Below are 22209 nucleotides of genomic sequence, written 5' to 3' on the forward strand. Positions count from 1 at the left end.
CTTTTGGAGTAAACATTTTACTACTTCATGATTGATCAAAAAATTTTTTTTATTCTCTTGCAGTGGACACATCCTTCAAATGTATCGCCATATTACTCAGTCTGTGATGCTTCTAACAAATATGAGGTACCAGAGAACTGGTTAATAACAGACTTTATTAACATCAAGGATGCTACACGACTCGATATTGAAGTGACCTACATCCTCCGTAACTGCCCCTCAAGTAACGTGGGGCCATTCTGCAGAACAAACTTCTCCCTGTATTCTTATCATACTGATTTCAAATATAATCCAGACCCAAAAAAACTAAATTTCCTCAAAGAAACTGTGATAGCTCCAAAAATTCTTCCTATGCCTGGGGAGCGCACAACAGACACATTTGATGGGTCAATAATAACAAAAGCGAAGGGAATTTATTTAGCATTATTAGACCAAGGAACCTGCTTGACAATAATAAGGTTTGTTTTAAGATATCGTTTCTGCTCTGAAACGGTCCCTTCCAAGTTGGTTAGATTTCCAAGAACACTTGCCCCAGCAAATGATATCAATCTAACCAAACAAGAAGGAGAATGTACAGATCCTAACGCGATTAAGAAAAACAACAAAACGTTATTTGGCGTGTGCCTTAGTAATGGGGAGTGGAAAATAACAGATAACTCAGCCTGCCTTTGCAGTAATGGTTATGAGTTAACGCATGGATCTTCAGACTCTTTCACATGCAAAGGTTAGTGGTGCACTTAAAACCTGGCTTTGCCTCAGAAGCTTTAAGTCCAAAGTAAATATTTAATCATTTAAATGGTTAAATATCTAAATTACAACCCCGTTTGTTCATATTTGATAGGAAGCTTATTAAAGGTTCGATGCATAACTTTCATGAAATTGGACTGTGTAGCCATACTTCGTATGTTCACATAAGTCAATCGGTGGACGTAGATAAATGGCTGAGGATGTATGACCCGAAAGCGAAGACATAAGAAGAAAGAACCCCTTTTGGCTAAGTACCTTTTCGTTTTGCTTCGTCTTCGTATTTTTCGCAGATGGATGTATTTATCTCTTGGCCCGTTACGTTCAAATTCTCTGATCACAAATCGTCACCGAATCGATTTATTTTTAGAGCAGACACGTTAAATTTCGACATGGTCTACGAAGAAAAATACAAATCGTCGAATTCATAAAAAATACAGATCTTCTAATTCTTAAACCCTGCACCTCCAATCTGTTACTTTGTATTGGTTTATTCTTCATTTCTTTTTTTAGATATGCAAGAGTAAGAGTATTTTAGGGTCTTTCAGGTCTTAGAGATTTAGGTCTGAGAACCGCAGGTTAGGGGTTACATAAAAAAAAAAAACCTGAATGATTAACGAATAGGGAAGCTTTGACTGTGCTCTGTCCCGTTGTTAAGCACGCAGGAGGCGGCTGAAGCACGAAAGAAGTGTGGGGAGAAACGTACCTAGACGGGTGTTTCTCCCCACTTCTTGAGTGCGCTAAGCGCCTCCTAAGTGCTTTACAACAGAACAGAGCACAGTCAAGGCTTCTCTATTTGTTTTATAATAAAGAATCCGTTAAATTCCCTACGCATTACTTTCAATTTTCAAAACAAACTTTCTTTCCGCCAGCGTGCTCTATACTCTCACAAAGTACGCTACAATAAGCCGATCAAAATCTCTGTTAGAATGGTTCAAATAATCTGATTGGCTATACAAGACTAAAGCTGTCAAAAGTGTCAAACTACCAACGTTCAAAAACCATCAAAGTTCACATTCTGCGATAGTTTACAAACTGAAATAGTTGGGCTGGTCGAATTTAACACTTTTGCCTGAAGTTTTTTAGTCTCTAATACAGAATCTTAAAGTGAAATGTTCAGTGAATTTCAGCCAAATTAAGGCTCATAAAAACACGCGAGGTTTTTCACATGACAAGGTAGAAAATAAACTGTTCAAGGCGAGTGTTTTACGAATGAACGACAGCCGAATTCACCGGAACATGAAGATCGCTTGGGATGACAGCACCGCAAAACTCGGCCCAATGACTGATGTGACTTTCCACTCAACGCATTTGAAAGGATATCAGAGCAAGCTCTTATTTTTTCTATGCGGCCTATGTAGTTTCTGAGGCTTGCTTCACTGCGATGACCGGAGGTCACCATGACGAGCGAGCCGCGATGGACCTCACCATGATCATATTCGCTCTGACACTGTCATGATTAGTATGAATTTAAACAGTTATGCCAGTTTGGTTATATTTTTCATAATTTCTGTTTTTTTCTGTTTTGTTTTTGAACACAAAACTTTATATACTACACGAGTGTTAGCTGTGTTTGATATTTATTACCGTACGTAAGCTTGCAATCTAACTGGGCGTGAAAATCTTTAAAACTCGGACTGTCTATTTTGTTTTTCCTTTGAGGGTTTTCGTCTCTGCCTACGTTTTAATAACGTGAATTACGGCACCTTGCATGTTTTCAAATCTTTGTTTGGTTCTTCTGTGGGTACATGCCGGCTCGCATGTTCCGAAATTTCACTTTAGTCCACAACCCATCGAAGTTCACAATCTGCAATAATTTACAATTGACATAGTTCGGCAGGTCGAACTGAACACGTTTGCCTAAAGTTTTTCTAGTCTCTAATACAGAATCTGGAAGTGAAATGTTCACTGAAATCCGGCCGAATTGTGGCTCATAAAAAAAAGTGCAAGGCGTGTGTTTTATGAATGAAAAACAGCCGAACTCACAAGAGCATAGAGATTTATTGGGATGACAGTGCCGTAACACTTGCCTGCTGTGAGTGGTGTGGCCTTCCACTCAAACCATCGGAAAGGATATCAGAGCAAGCTCTTAGTTGTTCACTCAAAGTGCGGCCGAGCTTGCAATCTAACTGAGCGTGAAAACCTTAAAAACTCGGATTGTCCATATTGTTTTCTCTTTGAGGATTTTCGTCTCTGCTCACGTTATCATAATGTAAATTACGGCGCTCGACATGTTTTTAATCTTTATTTAGTTCTCCTGTTGTTATTTGCCGGCTCGTTTGTTCCGAGATTTCACTTTCATTTAACGCAAAAAGCTCTCAGTCAGGAGTGCTGCTAGTTGTAACTGGCATTTAGCAGTTACGGAGAAAAGTTTTGGTATAGCCATTTGCCTTTAGGACATTAGAAACATATTTTCTCTCCTCAGCCTTCGAATCGAGTGGAGATGGTAGACAGTGTGAACTGTGAACTGAGAGTCATTAGGAGTGAAGACAAAAAGAGTTGTCTTGGTAACCAAGCCTCTGGCGATGAATAGTGCCAAGGTTATCATATTGGCCGTGTTCAATTTCGCGTTATCGTGGACCGAGTTTTGACTCCCTTCAGCCGCATTTTACGACTTCATCGCCAACATTGTCCAAGAATATCTGCTTCACGCCCTTCCTTTTCTTGTGCTGAAGCAAAAAAAGCGGTTAATCCTGAGCCCGTTCGGGTAGCTAATGAGAAAACGGGATTCGCTTTTTATTGCCCACGGGCTCTGCCAGCGACATAATAACTGTTATTATGATAAACTTACCTACATGTATCATGCGTGTAAATGCCAGAAAGAAATTAACTAACCAAAAGACCTCTCTTGTCAGGAAATTATGAAAATTATGTAAAAGCTTATTGAAAACTGAAATGGCATGCTACTCTTGATACCAATTCCAACATACTGAGACCATAATCACTTGAAACTTTTAATGGATAACCTGTTAGATTTTCGAACCACTTCGTGAAAGCGGTCACCCCTTGGTCCCTGTTTACATTTTAGATAATGGTATTTGCTTATATGCTGGAAAGAAATATTGATCATGATATGCAAAGAAGTTATCAAAATATCAACAAGTCTACGTTCATTTGTCTATCATTGTAATTGCAATGTTTTTTACTTTACATCCAGTCGTTCCAGTAATAAACATAACCATGGTCTTTACCAATGAAGGTTGTACTAATGGAAAATTCAACCAATCCTCATTAGTGACGAGGCTAAAAAAAGTGGTAACCATTTTTTTGTTTTATCTAGCTAAATTACTAATATTTCTGCAGTTGCGGTATATTACATGCAAATCCATGCAATTGCAATTATAGCTTCGGTTGTTTTTCAATTGCAGTTAACTGACAATTGAAAAAGAAACTTATTTGAATAAACTCAAACATTCCGAGTGAGTCTGTGCGGTGCTTTCGGATGCATGCTCTGATGTGGTGTTTGAAAGACGTTATTAATTACAAATTGAAAAAAAACCATCATTTTTATTCTGTAAACATTGATATGTTTACCTGATTGTGTGGTGATCTTTAAAGGTGCTTTTCGATTTCATGTTCAGTTTGCTGTTGTTTCCATCAACAGATGGAAGAGACTTTTCCTGGGAGATTTGCAGGTCTCAGAAGTGTGCAGTTGAAAAGTGGCATTAGGTTTGTAAACTGCCTGGATTAGCAAATGAATTATAATTTTCTGGATTCTAAGGTACTCTTCTTTATTTTAACCCTCATATTTTCTCTTAATTAAGGTGTGGAAGAACAACTGTTAACCTAGCACTTAAATTTAATTCCAAAACAAAAGAGCAAGATGTTATTGCAGTACTTCGTAATGCTGCCAAAGATGGAAAGCTTGGAGGCTTCAATGTGAGTGCAACAAAAAGGACAAGATCGCAAGCTGATTTCGACACTGGAACTACAGAAGCAGGCACAGTAACGCTAACTGCTGACAGTAAGTTTTAAGTCTTTTGATACATACACTGTAGTTGATTAGTAGCAAGATTTCACAGGATTGTTTATCCCTCATATGTTCTTCAGTGAAGTGGTTAATTGGAGTGGGATTTAATTACGAGTATATTCAGCATTTGGAACATTCTTCCTATGTAAATGGTATCCACGTTAGCGTACTTTCTTGCATTGATTTGTTAAAACATCATACGCATGTAGTCTAGTGTCTCATTCTGCATGACACCGCAAAAGATAAGGGCTGTAGGGTGATAGGATAGGTGAAGTATGAAATAACAAACAAACAGAACAATGACGCAAACAATAGCTTGCAAGGCCTTTCTTTCTTAACTCCACCAGCTAATGAGCTAGGGCACAAGATCTCATCCAATAAAAAACCAACTCGTGTATTTTTCAGCGGTACTTTTACATATCTATGATATTTTTTTGATACCGCAAGCAAATGTCGCGAGAACGATAAGCCTTCTGCCCGATGTGGTTAGCATTGATTCCTGCTTGTCTCGGTTCTTTATTCAGACCCTTACATGAATTTTGTAAAGTAATGAAACGTTGCTCTTATTTTGGCAGAATACAAAAAAAAACTTATATCACAAGAGCAACAAACTAGGAAAGAAAGCAAAGCATTTGAAATCAGGATCCAACATTCATTTACTTTATTTTTAGTTCTCACAAAAAATTCGGCACTGATATGATTGAGAAATGATTGATAAGGTGCTCGTACGTACACGTATGTACTCCATAAAGACTTCCTCAATAATTGTAAAGTAACCACGAAAAGTAATGAAAAATGCTCCCATCGACTGTAGTTCAGTGTAAACCTAAGAAATTTCATTTTGCTGGCTCGTAATTCCAATTATTTTTTAAACGTCATAAAGAATAAGTAAGGGAAGGGTACTGGTGGAATAACTGTAATCTAGTTCTCATACTTAGTTGGACTTCTTCCTGTAGGTATCAACATTACATTTTATTAGGCTTTTAAGTAATTTTACGCGAGTTAGATAAAAACTTGTATGCGTAGAGAAAGGCATTAAGACTAAACTGGCTAAGTGGAGAATTGCAAACATATTGTTTGTGGAGGCATATATTCATATGTTGTTTGTCTTGTTTTTTCAAGGTGCCCTAGGGATTACTGTTGGTGTGGTGGTTGGATCAATTGCAGCACTGGCGGTTGCTGCAGGAATATTCGTCTTTTTCGCAAGGAAGTTAAGAAAGCGTAACAGCAAGAACTCAAATGGTAAGAGTAGTATTTTAAAATGCCTGCTTTGGAACACAAGAAAAATTGCGTGGTATCAGGCAACTAAGAAGTTTGTGTTGTTTGTAGCCTCATTTAAAAACAAGGCAAGTTTGGAGATTTCGAAACAGTTCTAACAAATCCCTGTTTTTAAGAGGTAAAAAGATGTGTTTGTCTAACTCCGTAATAAAAAATGTAACGAAATTATTAGATCGATTACAAACTTATTAAATTTAAAAAACCTGAAATTCCTGAAAAAAAAGCAACTCGATACAACTGCGGAAAACACTGAAAACAAAAGTACGTAAAAGTGTCCGCGTCAATTTTCATTGTCAGGGTCTAAGTCTGTGGAAGCTGGATTGGCTGATATTGCGAAATCACGCGGACCGAACGTGAATACCAAAAGATGTGATTCGAGATTCACAAACTGGAAAAAAAAAATTCAACAACAGTAACGTGGTAGGCAAACCCGAGTCTTAAAGCCTCTGAGTGCTTGGGTGAGGTTAGGTGAACACGGCAGATCTCCTGTGTGATCTGTTGCGTTCATGAGATACAGACATATCCAAATATTCACGACCGTGATTATATGCCCTCATTTGATCGAGTCTCTATCATTTTAATAATTCAATTATAGCCCTAGACTTAATGACCGCTTTCTGCTGAAATTTTCCATGTGATAAATGTCAGAAGACATCATTCTGCATTTCCTTTGTACTATTTATTACTTTCTCTTTACATACTTTTCGAGCTGGTTTTTCATTTTTTTTTATACTTTCTTTCTGTTTTTTTTTCTGTTTTGGAATCAGGAAAAAGAGAAAGGTGAGATTTCTAGAACGATGAATTATCGTCGAATTTCATGTTTTGTTGCAAACTGTGTACAACTGTGAACTTGCCTAATGTTAGCATGGATTATGATAATTATGCTCAGAGCAAGAGTGTCATCTAAAGTCAGTTTCACAAAGCATCCTTAACGTGATGACTTTAAAACTGCTCACGAGTGTGGGCTATCCAGACGTAATTATCTTTTCTTAGAGTTTGTCCATCAAAGGAAAGGCGCAGATACCTAGCTCCTAATGTTTATGATACCTTTTTTGCGCCAATACAGTAGCGCAAAATGTGACATGCTGTAACTAATCATTTCATAACTAATACTCATGGAGTACCCAGAGGTGTGCTTTCCAGCCGAAAAAATTGTCAACGTGTTTCATCCGATAGAATTTGGATTAGAGAGAAAATAAGATATTCTTCTTTAACTTTTAGGAAAAACAGAAAAACAACTGAAGAAATAGGACAAGTCGTTGTAAGTCGCTTGAATATTTTAACTTTTAACCTTTTTCTGGTACAATACAGTATATCGTTGTTTTTTCCAAGAGGGCACGGTAACGAATCCTTCAATGTGATTGGTTCTTAGCGCAGTCCGGATTTTCTTACCCCTGCCAATGGGCATAGTAACCCTTTTATGGATCGCAGAGTGCATTCCTAGTTTCGTTGCAAATTTTTTCACAAATATACGTTGCCTCACCGGCTAGGCAGCATTTTCAAGCGCAGACTTCGGTCACGATCTCAAGCCGTAAGTTGATTAATTATAATTTGTCGTTTGCATTTGATGAAATTATTTATAACCAGCGACGGTTTGTCTTTTAGTCTTCAGTTATTCCTTGTTCACATCTGTACCACCCTCCCTCTGCGAAGCCATAATGGCATTAATATTCTTTTAAGATGCCTCTAAGGTACATTGCACAACTGATGGCAGAGACGAAGCTCAACACCCCGCAAATCTGAACAATCATTAGTGTAATCTGTAGGAAACAGCCGAATAAAAATTAAAGTTTATGCGTGCAAGCACCTTTTCTCTATTTCTTAAATTTTCAACTGGCGCACTTTTAGTAATAACTCCAAAGAATGGAAAATAGTGTCATAAGTAGTTATGAAATTCCGCTGGGAAAAAGCTGAAAAAAAATTAAAAATTTGATACGAGCTAGCATATATTCTTTTTTTTTATTATTAACTCTGCACGCCTCTTAGTAATAGCTTCTATAAAAAAAGGGAAGAAATGGTCTTAAGTGGTTATAAATTTCCGGATAATACGCTAAAAGAAAGTGGAATTATAGTTATAATGTTATGCAACATTTTCGCATGAAAACTGTATACAAGAACAACGAAATGAAAAAAAATGGAAGATTTGAGACTTTCCGCTGTAGCTCTAGTTAATGATTGCGTTTATTTTTTCAAACTCAAAAGACTGAACTTGAAATGGCGGAAGCTTCTCAAAGCCAGAAGTGCTTGGCATTGGATGAGCGGAATCGGTCACCTTCCATGACAGATTCAGGGTTGGCGAACTGTTCACAACCAGGCCAGTCTATCACTGAAAACACCTCTCTATATCCATCACCACGTTTTTCGAAGATTCCTTCAGAGCTCGTGACTATAGAAAAAGTCGTTGGTCAAACTCAAAAGACTGGACTTGAAATAGCGGAAGCTTCTCAAAGCCAGCAGTATCTGGCATTGGATGAGCGGAATCGGTCACCTTCCATGACAGATGCAGGGCGGGCGACCTGTCCACAACTGGGCCAGTCTGGCACTGAATACGCCTCCCTATATTCATCACCACGCTGTTGGGAGATTCCCGCAGAGCTTGTGACGATAGAAAAGGTCGTTGGTGAAGGGGCTTTTAGTCTGGTTGCCAGGGCAACAGTCATAGGCCTCCAGGGGAGACCAAAGAAGACGCTTGAATGAATGAATGTGTATTTATATACCGCACATATCACATACTGTCTCAAGGCGGTTTACAATTCTAATTGAGTAAGATCGAACGTCAGCTTGTAAAGGCGCCTCTGGCTGCCGCTATCAGTCCATATTTGATCTCACTCACCCACCCAGCCCATGCATGAAATGTACAATGAAACAACAGATAGACCACCACAGCGGGAACTACGCCCCCTACTCTTTTCGACAAGTGTGTGGGTTCTTTAACGTCCCCTGCTGACCATGTAACACAGAAGATGCAGGAGACGGGGCCTACGGTTTATAGTCCTTATCCGAGAAGACTTGAATGTCTAACCATTTGCTGGTACAATTACAAAGGCAGCACATTCTCCTCAGTTATTTTAAGACCCTGAGTGTTGGTCCGGTCTGGGGCTCGAACCCTCGACCTCCCGCACAACAGACTGGCGCTCTACCAACTGAGCTAACCAGGCGGCGGTTTGTGGTTGTTAAGATGTTGAAAGGTATCAAGTACTTCAAATAATTAGATGTGTTTCGGTGAAATTTCGAAGTTAACACTCCCCTCGAAAGACGTAACCTCAAGCAGGTAGCATCAAAAAATTCCGCCTTTTTCTCGATCCTGACGGTAGTAAAGCAAGCCCAGTCTCTCTCCCTAAATATGGAGGGGAAGGTTCGTTTAGTATATCTATTCTTCAATCAGTATTCAGCTAAACGTGACCTCAGTTAATAGATCAGGGTCGTGAGACAATTTGAAACCAGGTATTAACCATGAATGAGTTGACCAGTCCTGTGTACTCGAAACACGACAAGCGTCTCACGTGGCCTCAACATGAAACTTGAACGTTCGTTGTCAGCTGGTTCAGCACCCTCTGATATCAGAAGTCGTAAAATTTTCCTCCAAGTTAATCGGAAGAACTACTTTTTTTCCGCAAGAACTTATCGACACAAACGTTTTTTAGTAAAAAAATAAATTATTGTCAAGTAGCAAACCTCAAAAACTGCTTTTTCCGAATTCAAATTGACATAAGGGTCGTCCCTTTCGACATGAAACGTCAGTGGGAAAAGAAAAATCCATGTTTCTGCTGAGAGTATGCCGCTCAGCAATTGCTTTGCAGAAGTCTTATTTTTATTAAATTAAGTATCGTTAAAGCATGGTCATACTGGTACAGCAGTGGAATGAAGGGTTTTGTCATTGTATATGTCGACTGAGAACTGTGTTTAAAATTATATTTACTTGTAGAGTGTAAACGAAGTGTTATGGTCTCAATTAGGTCGGTCTTATTGAGCTTTACACGTGAGCCCCAAAGATAAACTTGTTTAAGATATTTCATAACATTATGCCTATTTCACGACCTTATGATTTTGAATAAGATGTTCAATCACCAAGCAAAACAGAGCTCAGAGTCAGAAGGGAAATTTGCAACTTAATTCGATTCAGCAAGAGAACGTCAACTGACATCCTCTTGAGTTCAGCTACTGCTGTTGTTTGTAAAGGTAACAGCTGTTGGGTGATCGTCTTGCAGATGACGCTTCTGAGTCGGACAGGAAGGACTTGATGTCCGAACTTCGATTGATGAAGGAACTCGATGCTCATCCTCATGTCACTGAACTTCTGGGATGTGTCACGAAATCTGGTAAATGTGGAAAAATATACTTTAAAAGCCCAAACAATTATTTTCATCATTTTCCAGCAGATCTCTTGCATAGTATAAACATATTTCATGTTTCTCATGCTCTACAGAGCCATTGATGGTGTTGATTGAATACATTCCCTATGGAGATTTATTGGGATACCTCAGAAATAGCCGTGGATTGAATGATACTTACTTCGAAGACCCGGATATCAAACCACAAACAAATCTGACGTCAGAGCAGCTTATGAAGTTTGCGTGGCAAGTTGCCGATGGAATGTCGTATTTGTCATCGATACCAGTAAGCAGGAACGTTATCTACTTACTGAAATGTTACTTTGACACATGTTGCTGAAATCGGACATTGGTCCCGACTTTTTTCTTTTCATTAAATTCTTCTGGATCCCCCTTAATTCGTTTCAACATTAAAGATTTGATTTTATTTGTCGCAGATTATCCATCGAGACCTTGCAGCTCGTAATGTGTTCGTTGGAGCGGGGGAAACGTGTAAAGTGACAGACTTTGGTATGGCCAGAGATGTCCTAGATGATAACATTTATCAAACGAGGTCAAAGGTACTTAACTATTTTGAGCCAAAAGTTGGTGTCGAAATTAGCCAGGGAGAGTGTTTGTCTGTAGTTTTAGATTTTCAGTTAATCACTGGCTCTGTTTGCTGTTCTCCAACATATCATATTACCGCTAGAATTTGTCAACCAAGGTAGGGATGTGTGATCAGTCTAGATCTACTACACGCAAAGTTATGACTTTCATTCTTGCTCTTTTCTGCACTTTTGCCGATCAATTCAATATGCTTTTCATCAAGGGACGTATCCCTCTGAAGTGGACAGCTTTTGAGGCGCTGCTTTACGGGAAATATTCTACCAAAAGTGACGTGTGAGTACAAGGACCACATTAACATTATTTTTTAAGTTTAATGGGAATAGCCTCTGAGAAAAATTAATGGCTTTCTTCCGTAAGTACCGGCCCGGGGTCAGCTCATATGAGTGCGCTTCCCACAACGGCTTACAGAAGATGTTAAAATTGTTTTCAAAGACAAGAACGATTATTTCTCTAAATTTATGCCGTTTGTTCTACAGGTGGAGCTACGGAGTTCTCCTCTATGAGATTTTCACGATTGGTAAGTTAAAGAACTGATGAACAGACCACTAATTTTAGCCTTAAAACTCGTGTTGACCCGCCAAGAAGTCGGTAGGCTAAGCTGGGAAAAAGATGAGCAATGGTGCGGGATGTTTAATGTAAAGCTATATTTACAAATGTTGGAACATTTTTGTAAGGTGTATTTTAAGTAGCTTCTCTATTTCAGGTGGCTCGCCGTATCCAAAGATGGATGGAAGACAAATTTTAACATCGCTAGAAGCGGGATATAGAATGCCTCGACCACAACACGTGGATAATAAGTTGTATGAAAAAAGTTTGTCCTTGTTGTTGCTTCTCTTACGACACCTTTTCTCTTAAAATAGTTTTTTGAAATAAGGGTCTTGAGAATTTTTGGCTGTAGTCAAAATTTAACTGGCTTTACTTGTTGAGCCAGTCTACCAACGGGAAATGTTGGAATAATACGAGTTTGTATCTTGTGATTAGTAATGGTAAAGGGACCGTGTGGATTCGAATCAGTCTGTATTCTTGCGTGTAATAGCGGGAGTCCAATTCCTCTACTACGGATATGATTATAGACTGAATTGGACGACACGAAGTCTTATTATCAATTGATCATAAAAATTACAATTTCTGAATTAAAAAACTGACAAAGGAGGCGTAAATTATTTAATGTCGCTCCGAAATTGTGTACAATTCAAACATAAACATTCGCCATTTGGGAGAAAGCCCTAGTTTAGGAGTCTGTACATTGTTTCTATGGTGATTGAAACCAAGTTTGTGATTGGTTGATTTTAAAATACAACTTTGAATGTCCGATGAAAGTTTTAAGATAACATAATTTCCGATAACTACTTTGCAAATGAATAAATGAAAAAAAAATAGGAGTTTATAAAACCAATCACAATAAAGGAAATTGCAATTTTTTTGTGATTAGTAAGAAAAGGACCAAATGGTCCTACTATACCTTATGGAAAAATCACAACATTTTGGGCCTAATAACGCCCTTACTGATGCCACCAATAAGATGCTGAGATATTCTTGACGTTATTGTTAGGTATGACTTAATGACAAACTGTTGGAAACACGACCCTACCTTGAGACCATCTTTTGAGGATATGAGGAACACACTGAAAGAAATGGAAGACCACCATAAGGTAGAGTTGTAGATTTTTCAAAGGGAATTTCTAAACTTTGATCGTAGTTTGCTCTCGCACATACAAGATACACATTAAGAGTATCGTTAACCTCTAGTTGGCAAATCTTGTGTATTGCCACAGTTCTTTAGAAAATTACCGGAGTTTGGAAGCTACTTTAACTAAATTCTGAGGTAAAAATGACAAATCAGAATTCCATCGATTGTTCTTACATTAGTTCTAAAGTTGTTTTGAAGACACGGAAATGGGATTGATTGTGTATTTCATGAAATTCTCTTAGTCCATCGGCGAAAACCTAACGTAAATAGGAAGTCGTATTCAGGTAGTACAAGTGTGCTCCTTTGAACGTTCAGTTCACCTATTTTTAAATATGATTTCACCATTAATACACTCTTTCGGGAGGAAAAAAAGAAAAAGCTTTATTGCAAGCTTAAGAGAGTATGCAACACTCTAAACACTTGACTGTTTTTTTCTTTTTTTTTCAGGGCCTAATAAATTTAGAAAATTACGATGATCGACTCTATGTTAATGTTGACGATCTTGCCGAGTAAGCGATTGCATCCTCATGGAGCACAGGATGGATTGATAAATCTGAGATTATATGCTTTTTTGGATGAGGTTTTAGTCTTTCATGTGTTAATTAAGCAAGTACAGAAACAAAAAATAACAGCGACGTGAGGCAAAGTATAGCTTTAGCATATTTTTATATGTAATTTTTTTTTACTTTTAGTCTTGAAAAAACAAACAATTCTGTACACCAAAGTACCTTACATGGAAAACAGTCCACGCGAGTGTTGCGAAGCTTAATTTGCTTATAACTGGAAGCGAAAATTTTTCCGGTGCAATAAAAATAAGGAAGACCAAATATTAGTCAATGTCTTATATATATCAGTAATAGAAGTAGAAGTCACAAATTTCAAGGTGACACTATTTAGTTAAGGGTACATATCTTTGATGTGGAGTACCTTTCCACCTTGTAGAGATCATTAAAAGCTTCTACGGACATCTTTACCTGCTGTGTTGGTGAAGGTGACGTCTTATTCGAAGTCCGCACTGGTGTCATACTGGGGTGTATCATGTCTACATTGCCTTTCAATTTTGTTGTGGACTGGATCATGCGACGCACCACTAAGGATCAGTTCAGGGGCATAAGATGGAAACCCTTCTCCTACTTGAAAGACCTGGATTTACACCTTTGCAAAGCAGTTGGCCTCAACATCAGCAGCAAGAAGATCGAAATTATGGCACTGAATACTATCAACACACGCCCAGTCCAGATTGATCATGAAGAACTTCCTTACACCGACATATTCACCAATCTCGGCAGCATCATCGGAAGAGATAAAAGAACTGACCTGGACATCCAGAGCCGTCTTAACAAGGTCAGAAACTCACTCAAAATAATGAATAAGGTATGGCGCTCGTCTATTCACAGTACTCGCACTAAGCTGAAACTTTATCATAGTTGCGACCTGACAACCCTCCTGTACGGCTCAGAACGTTGGCGCTTGACAGAGAAGGATTTATCAAAACTCTCCACATTTCAGACTAAGAGCCTACGCCTTTTCGGGCCCAATATCATCTTAAATAAAGATCTCTTTGAACGGTGTAGACTTGAACCAATGGTTACCACCCTGATGAGGAGATGCTGAAGGTGGATTGGACACGTCACCTTCCCTGAAGCCTCCATAGCAAAAACTGCCCTATACTGGACACCTTAAGGGAAACACAAGAGGTACCGCAAGCCAGAGGACAATCAAGAAACGCAAACAGTCGAGAGAAAAGAATTTAAAAAGTAACAGGTTTAAACAGGTAATCTTGAGGCAAAACAACAGTTTCAGTCATGTGTAAACTGTAAGGTTTTGTAAAATTTTATTTTCGGGCTTCCTGTCGTGTCAGGTATTCCGCAAATTAGTGCGCTCTCCATTCTTGGGGTTACTTTCTAAGAAGATTTCCGATTTACTACAAATGCAAGAAATAAGCCAATTAAAACTAACAAATGCCTTTTATACAGTACAATTTATCTAATAAGCTCAGTTATGCACGCTTTCTGATTGGTTCTCACTTATGATCTATTGGAGGACAAACGTATAGATGACGTCATCATTAAAACTTTTTTTTATTCTTTATTTTATAAAACAAATAGATTCCAAGTTGCCGTGCGTCTGTTCAGTAATAGATCACAGAGGACGTCAAAATGTGGTAAGAACATCAGTGATACACTCGGCTGCGCCTCGTATGCCACTTCTTTTTTCACGGCAACTTGGAATCTATTTGTTAATGAAGGAACCTCTCATCGAGAAACATGCTATATCAACTGCACTATCTGATGTTAATCGAGAGAAGCATACACGCAAATCTCATCGTGTATGTAGACGTGATCGTGAAACAAGCAGAATACCAATACGAAGTTTGAAAAGGTTAAGGAACAAGTGCAGAAAGATTAGAAAATTTGCCTATGCACGTATTCTTTCTTGTATCCCCATGTCATCCACTTAACAAATAGATTTCAAGTAGCCGTGCGTCTGTTCAGTGATAGATCACAGATGACGTCAAAATGTGGTAAGAACAAAAAAGTGGCACACGATGCGCAGCCGAGTGTAGCACTGATGTTCTTACCACCTTTTGACGTCATCTGTGATCTATTACTGAACAGACACACGGCAACTTGGAATCTATTTGTTTTATATAATAAAGAATTAAAATATTCTCTAGAGATTTGTATGGTTGAGGGCAGCCTCAAGGCACGTGTGTTCTTCTCGGAGTATTGTCCCTTGATAGCTGAGTGCATTATTTTCAGAGTATACACAACAGTGATATATTTGAAGTGAGAGGAGTACAAATTGAGAATATTGAAAATAGGATGGTTTCTCAAAACAGTGTGAATGAAATCACAAACTTCAATCTAAGTTGTGCTGTAGCTTTATACTCTCTTTGCTAACTCCAAATGGAAACAAATCAATTGGAGGGTAATAGTAAAAAATATGCTGGAGTATACTTCACAGGTTCACGAGAGCCACTCTAACAAGCCCATAAAATTAACAGTTCATCTGCTAATAAGCTTTGGCAGTGACTTTTTGTTTTCTTTTGGTATTTAAAAAAATAAGCAATTGGTTTTCTTGCATGGGTTAATAGCCATCACCCTAAAACTTGGGGTTTTTTTATAATTAAAAGCTTTCTCAGCCTGGAATCTTTTGTTAACCAAGAAAAATAAAACATAAGAAGACAGCCTATTTGGCAAATGGCTCAGCCCACTACAAGTCAAAACTCAAAAAAGGAAAAAAAATGGAAATAATGTTGAGTTACATTTATTGAGGAAATAGCCATTAATGTATGGCACTAACTTCCCCCACCCCACCCCAGAAAAAGGTCTTTACACTACATGACAAAAGCTGTTTTCAGCTCTCTGTATACATCTGTGAGAAACCTTCATCTCTGGCATAGCAAGACAGAAAACAATTACAGGATAAATCAATAATTGCACAAGAACTTAGGCCCATGAAGGCACAAAGAAAAAAACAAAGTTTCTTTCCAACAAAAAGCCCTTGTGAACGCAAATATGCGTCTAATTGTCATTGAAAATGTGCTTTGCTTTTGTCGGCCGCCACAAACATCCTGAGAAGGAAAGTGTAAAAGAAAGGCCGAGTTGGTTGAGCAACCGTTTAATTCTCATTCAGTGAAACTTGCGAAAGTGTCTGAAGAGGAAAGTGAAAATGAAAATCTTATCATGGCCAAATTACTTGCCACAGACGAGGGTGTCTTACCAGACCCAGCATCCATATTGAAATCGAACTGTAGTAGGAACCTCACAATATTTCCAGAGTTCACCTCTCCAGATGTATGCAACTATCTTCTGGGAAAGACTGACGAGTACTCTGAAGGAACCTTAAAATATTTTAAAAGCCTTACGGGTTATAAACTGTTTAAAGATGGACATGTTCTGGACCAGTTCCTCATGGCGTAGAACATTTACCTTTCGGAAGCGTAGTATCAGAACCATTCGTGTTACTTTTCGGTGTTGCCTGTTCCTGGCTGCAAAAGTGCGAGTGATCATGGTTTACTGAAGTCGCATCAGCACTAAAGTCCACGTAAGTCTCTATGGAGTCCTCAACATCGAGCTTTCTGGGACAAACTTTCTTGGCTTGCGGTTGCTCATCACACTGTCTCTTCCTATCGGCAAGACGCTTCGAACGCGAACTAACAGTGTTCGTAGATTTCTTTGGGTCAAAGATAGTCGGATAGCAGTCAGAACGTACACTTTTTCAACCAGAAATTGAAATCTCGATGTCACTTTCCTTAAAATGTAATGAACAGATTCTTGGATCGCCGAGTGTCTTGAATTTTTATCTGCTCGCTTCTAGAAAACTTCTCACTACTTACGCTCATTGGGCCTTGTAGGAAAGCAAAAATAACTGAGATCCGGTCTTTTCTTACTCCCACTACGACAAAGAGCAATAGCACAATACTTGACCACGGTACACGCAAAAATAAACTATAATGGACCCCAAAAAACGCCGAGAATTCCCGATTTATCAAACGCAGATGGCTTTCCTTGCAGTGTTTGCGGTGGTGTGTTTGTTTTCATTTCATTTCACGGTTTTCGCGCCGTATTCCTCGTAGCCTCGCTTCGGTGTTGGAGTTTCGTCACCAGTCTGTCACACTGAAATTAGGCCGTTGTTTCAAATATCGTTGTTCAACAGTGACATCTCATTTCCATCTACATCTGCTTTTATTATGTTGGTAAAATCTGTACGTTTACACTAGACTGTTGCTCCCTAAATTTCCTGAAAGTAATGCAATGTTATGTTTACATTTATCGCACAAAGATCAAAGTGATATGCCTGAATATGAGAGTAGCAATGTGTTCTCTCTCCAGAGTGAGCAATGGGAACATGATTCAGGTGAGTAGACTTAAAATAACAAGGTCATGTAAATGTGAATTTTATGAATCTCTTCACTCATTGTTTTGGTTTTTACATAGCTGAATATGTCTCTGTGAATGCCAGCCTGCACTTAAAATCTCATCCTTTACACCCAAACATCACCAGACAGGGTCGGCCAGGGTTTTTGGGTATTCGGTATTCAGGGGCGTTTTAAATCGGGTATACGGTATACTGCAGCTTAAATATGGGTATTTAGTATATCACTTTCTTTGAATTTCAGGTATAAAGTATTCAAAGCTTCGATTATTTTTGGGTATATTTGGAGGAATTTGGGGTATTTTGGGGTATTTTGTCGATTTTTTTTCGGGTATATTGGTATTCCACTACCCCCCCTGGCCGACCCTGACCAGACATATTCTCCCTACTGTTCTCTAAATATTTTCCAAGGTACTGATAAGGAGAGTTTGTTTAACAATCAAGAACTTCTTAAGTTGGTGATCATTTCCTTTATTCTTCTCATCTTAAAGTTTGATCCAGAGATGATGTTGCAGAGAGGAATTAGATGCTGTATATAGTCACTCATAGGGGTGAAAGGCTTTAATGAAGATGTACATGTCCATGTGAATGTTGGTCATTTTGCTGATGGTTGTTTTGCAAGCATCTCTAGTCAGTTCCCAAATGTGTAGAAGTCAGTTTGCAAATGTTGTCATGTCGCTGTACAAAGAATGCTTTTGAACATAATATATACTTTTGTTTTTTTAAAATGTAGCCTTTTTCGTTTTGATTGTGTGATTATAAAATATCCTTTGGCTAGCTGCACAAAGAGTTATTTCAGTTTAGTTTCCTTTACATCATAGAAGTATGTTAGGCCTTTTTTCACTCAAACATTTTAGTTTTAAGGAGTTGTCCCTGGAGTAAAGAGGAGTTTTATAGGAGTCTTTTAGAGTTTTTTTTTTACAACTTGGACTTCATCCCCAGAGCCAAGATCAGACATAAGTCATGATCACTAGTTGTGTTTTCTGTCGTCAGATTTGTACTTTAGCTCGTTTCCTTAGCTTAGACAGATTGTGCATTCCTTTTAGTTTTCACTGCAAGTGTTGTAACAAGTCGCCTAGCCTGATTACATGATTTAGTCCAATAAACGTGTGTAAGAGTCTGCTGTCCGTCCTGTATTTCACTGTGGTTGACCTGGTGGACCCAATTACGCTGCACCCCATGTCTGCTGTGCTGGGAATGCGCTAAATGTTATAAACATTTCTATGTGTAGAAGTCAGTTCACACACTTTGTAGATTTGAGATGTCAACATTTGAGCATACAAACTAACTCTCTAGCTTAAGTCATACAGTCTTGTAGTTAATTTCACTGTATCACAGTGTTTACATGTTGCATGTTGCATGTACAGTGGCTGTAATAAGCAAATCAATCTACCGATATGAAACAGGTCTTACTGCTTTTGTGTTCTATCAGGAAGCTTTGCTCCTTGTAGGAAAGTCCACAACTACTGAGACATGGGATAAAAATTCCACCATCTTGGGATGAAATATTAACATGTTTGCTAAGTGACATAGGTGAAAGTTTCAATGTCCTTTGCTTTCCATTTCTGGTTCTAGTAGTGCCTCTGGCTCCTTCGCTCACTTTGGCCACAGCAATGCTTTAATCAAGTTGCTGTAATACACAAACATATTTATTGCTTGCAATTAAAATGAAATTACGTGCAGGTACATGTGGGCTGTCTGAGTGACAGATTCTGAGCAAAAAGTGACATGTGCCGTCAACTACCATTAACTGAACCAATGAAAATATACCTTATTACATGCAGAGATGTGTGGGCTATCAGAGTGACACCAGAGTTACAATTTCAAATCATTATATTAACTTCTATTAACCAAACTGATTCGTTCAAATTGAAGATTTAGATAATTTTTTCTTAAAATAATTTCCTTCCTTCACTGATTGTCCAGCTTTTGTGAGGGCACAGGTTGAAAAGGCACAACTCCTTGCAGGACCTCCAAAAGACAGTTTTTCATGAGGAAGAGGAAGATGTTCCTGTTGAAGTGGAAGAACTAGTCTAGGATAGAATGGGAACTAGGATAGGAATATTTCAATCATCACAATGTTTTGTTTTGTTGAAAGGTCTTTTACAGGCAGAAAAAGTGAATAAAAAATTCAACCTTATTTGTCTCTGTGTCTCAGGAATGAGGAACAAAATTAATGTAAAAATATTCATACTCATTGCCTAAAGTTAATATGTCCTCATCACAAGGTACTATATGAACAAGCAGGATGAAAATTATTACCTAATTTTTATTTCTTAAAAGCTTTCAAATTAATGTTATTGAAATAACAGGAATCAATAAATAATCCCTTTACCACCCTCTCTAGATCATGGACTGATCCATCTTTTGATATATGACAAAGTGTATCACTCACACAAATCACACAGATTATGTATTATGAAATAATTTATCTTGATTTCATAACTTATCATCTGCGTCATTTATATGTCAAACAACAAGATTTATAAAGAAAGATCACTATATTTCCAGTTAAGTTTGATTGTAATTCTTGGTTTAGTTCTGGTTAGTTCTATCATCCTGAATGAGCATGAATTCTAGTGTGCTACACTGGACAATACTTTAGACTTGAATATTTCTTCAAGCTAGGCCAGTCATGTCATGGTACAAAGAGCAAAGTCAGAAAAAGCAAACTATAGCTGACCACATACTAATCCATTCATTTTATTAATAGCTTTTTATATTCATGATGTCTTTAATGCAACAGTTTCCTTGTTTAGACTTATACATAATTATGTAGATATCATTGACACATATTATTTAAAAAAATTCCAGTGCTTAAACAGTTTTGATGTGCAGCAACACACAACCAACATTTCATATACATTTAAATGATCTGGAAGTACATATGGAGGTACTTGTTTAATGGACACACTGCTTGACATGTCTGCTTAACACAGCTTCAAAGAATAGTAGTAGAATGCATATGTGCATTGTACATGTATGTTGTATATATAACAAATGCTCTGTTTGTTTTGTGTTGAAAAAATCAAATACCCAACTACAGAGTGCATAGATGTTGTCATTAGAATCTTGAACATTTCTTTAATACAAAATGCTATATGAATGTTATTCGAACTGATGTTGATTTTTGTCTCTGCATTTCCAGATTGGTGCTAAAATATGCAAAAGGATTATGTATCTGTTGGTGAGTATCATGCTCATGACTTTGTGTGAATTAGCCCAGCAAAGTTTTAAAATGGTATGTTTGAGGTAAAATATTGATTTGATGCAAAACACCATCAGACAGCTTAAGTTTTATGATTTCTTAAGGTTGACATCCATATGTATTATTCATTGCAACAATGCTTCAAATAGATGCCTATAATGGGTTTTTTCATTGATGGTATTTTTTGATAGACATGCATTTTAATTTGCAGTCTTTGTTGCATTCACAGAAAGTAACATTGAATATTCAAAGCAGAAACAATATCATCATGATTCAGGAAGGAATGTGGTAGCTTAATTATTTTTAACCACCAGCTTGTTTAACCCTTTTACTCCCATGTGTGACAAGACAGAATTTCTCCTTACAATGTCAATAGAATATCAAGAAAATGGGTGATGAGAATAAAGAAAATTATCAGTTAGAGTATTATAAATTTATCCAATATCAAATTCTCCAAACTAACATCACAAGAACTGTATGGCAAACAGTAAGGAGAATTACAAATGAGATCTTGGGAGTTTAAGGGTTAATTAATGTAATAATTTATTTAGGTGACACAGATCTAAAGCTTGTAGCATGTGTATGACTTTAAGATGTTTAGATATTTCATTTTGATGTTATATATATTGATTTATAACTGTACAATATGCCACCTGAGTTGTATTATAACAACTGTTACTGTAATCCATAATTCCCTTCAAAGTCCTGAGTATTAACTCAAAAACTAATGTGTGTATCAAGTTTTCTCTGAAGTATTTCTCATGTGATTGAGGAGTTCAATTTCCTATTCTAAAAGTAATTCTAATAGCAATTTCATTGTCATGGATGTTACAGTGACATGCAAAAATTATTATAAGATATAGAGATTTTACAGTAAGATGGCTTTTACTACCGCATTTTCTCATTCAGTTTTTCAATCTGGTTTAAATCAACAGTATATAAAAATGTTGTCATTTCATAGAATCTTCTTCTGTCTATGAATTTAACTCCTCCAGCCAAAGACAATGATTTACCAAAAATGAAGCATGGTGTTGGCAATACTGACAGGTACATGCCTACATCAAATTGTATGTTAGGGAAAAATCATAAGACACTCTATAACTGTAATTGTTTTAGTGTAGTAGTAAATGTTTTTTTAAAGGGTAGTTAATTGTTTATGATTATATATGGGCATGCCTATTATCATTTTGTATTTCCAAATCCTGGTTATATCTGTTGAAAGGGAAAATTATGTTTTAAAAGTTTGCTTGACATACAACTCACAAATTTCATCTTACATGATGTTTGAAGCAATTTAAGATAATGATGGATTATAATGAAATCTTTATTTCACACTGAAACTTTGAAAATTTCTTCAATTCAACAAATTTGATTCTTTGTAGTTTTTAATCACCTGTCACTTTATGTGAGCACAGGAAGTCAGCTTTAATAATAACTAAATGCATGTGTATATTGCAATATCTGTGATAAAATTTGCTGAAAAAACAATCTGTAGATACTT

At 37.4% G+C, this 22209-nt stretch overlaps 2 protein-coding genes and 1 long non-coding RNA gene across 5 annotated transcripts in view; all 3 read left to right on the top strand.

Moving 5' to 3' along the window:
* LOC149043919 (ephrin type-B receptor 1-like) overlaps positions 1-8679 on the top strand; it is a 92710-nt gene extending 84031 nt beyond the window's left edge. For 2 of the 3 annotated variants that reach the window (XM_089209071.1, XM_089209072.1), the window contains exons 3-7: positions 64-724; positions 3902-3999; positions 4349-4413; positions 4509-4708; positions 5837-6394. In XM_089209071.1, the coding sequence (XP_089065197.1) occupies positions 64-724; positions 3902-3999; positions 4349-4413; positions 4509-4708; positions 5837-6090 (1278 nt within the window). In that variant the 3' untranslated portion in view covers positions 6091-6394. Of the gene's footprint in view, positions 1-63; positions 725-3901; positions 4000-4348; positions 4414-4508; positions 4709-5836; positions 6395-8194 lie in introns of those variants that run through there. The other variant, XM_089209073.1, reaches the window with a different exon arrangement.
* A 475-nt stretch (positions 8680-9154) lies between these two features.
* On the top strand, positions 9155-13446 carry LOC149043924 (tyrosine kinase receptor Cad96Ca-like). Its single transcript, XM_089209109.1, has 9 exons — positions 9155-9180; positions 10201-10311; positions 10419-10609; positions 10761-10883; positions 11132-11202; positions 11406-11446; positions 11633-11729; positions 12482-12581; positions 13067-13446. Exons 1-9 carry the CDS (start codon positions 9171-9173, stop codon positions 13130-13132), a joined length of 810 nt encoding a protein of 269 aa, XP_089065235.1. The 5' UTR covers positions 9155-9170; the 3' UTR covers positions 13133-13446.
* A 3826-nt stretch (positions 13447-17272) lies between these two features.
* Positions 17273-21850, top strand: LOC149043925 (uncharacterized). Its single transcript, XR_016187546.1, has 3 exons — positions 17273-17482; positions 20649-20687; positions 20938-21850. It is a non-coding gene; the product is annotated as an uncharacterized LOC149043925 (long non-coding RNA).
* Positions 21851-22209: the final 359 nt, after the last annotated feature.

The sequence above is a fragment of the Pocillopora damicornis genome, chromosome 6 (assembly GCF_964200805.1).
Source record: "Pocillopora damicornis chromosome 6, jaPocDami1.2, whole genome shotgun sequence".
In the NCBI taxonomy this organism is placed as follows: Eukaryota; Metazoa; Cnidaria; class Anthozoa; order Scleractinia; family Pocilloporidae; genus Pocillopora; species Pocillopora damicornis.

Excerpts from the sequence above, each read along its gene's own strand:
- LOC149043924 (XM_089209109.1), top strand. Across the intron at positions 10,610-10,760 it reads CGTATTTGTCATCGATACCA|ATTATCCATCGAGACCTTGC; the intron begins GTAAGCAGGAAC and ends TATTTGTCGCAG. Across the intron at positions 11,447-11,632 it reads CTATGAGATTTTCACGATTG|GTGGCTCGCCGTATCCAAAG; the intron begins GTAAGTTAAAGA and ends TCTCTATTTCAG.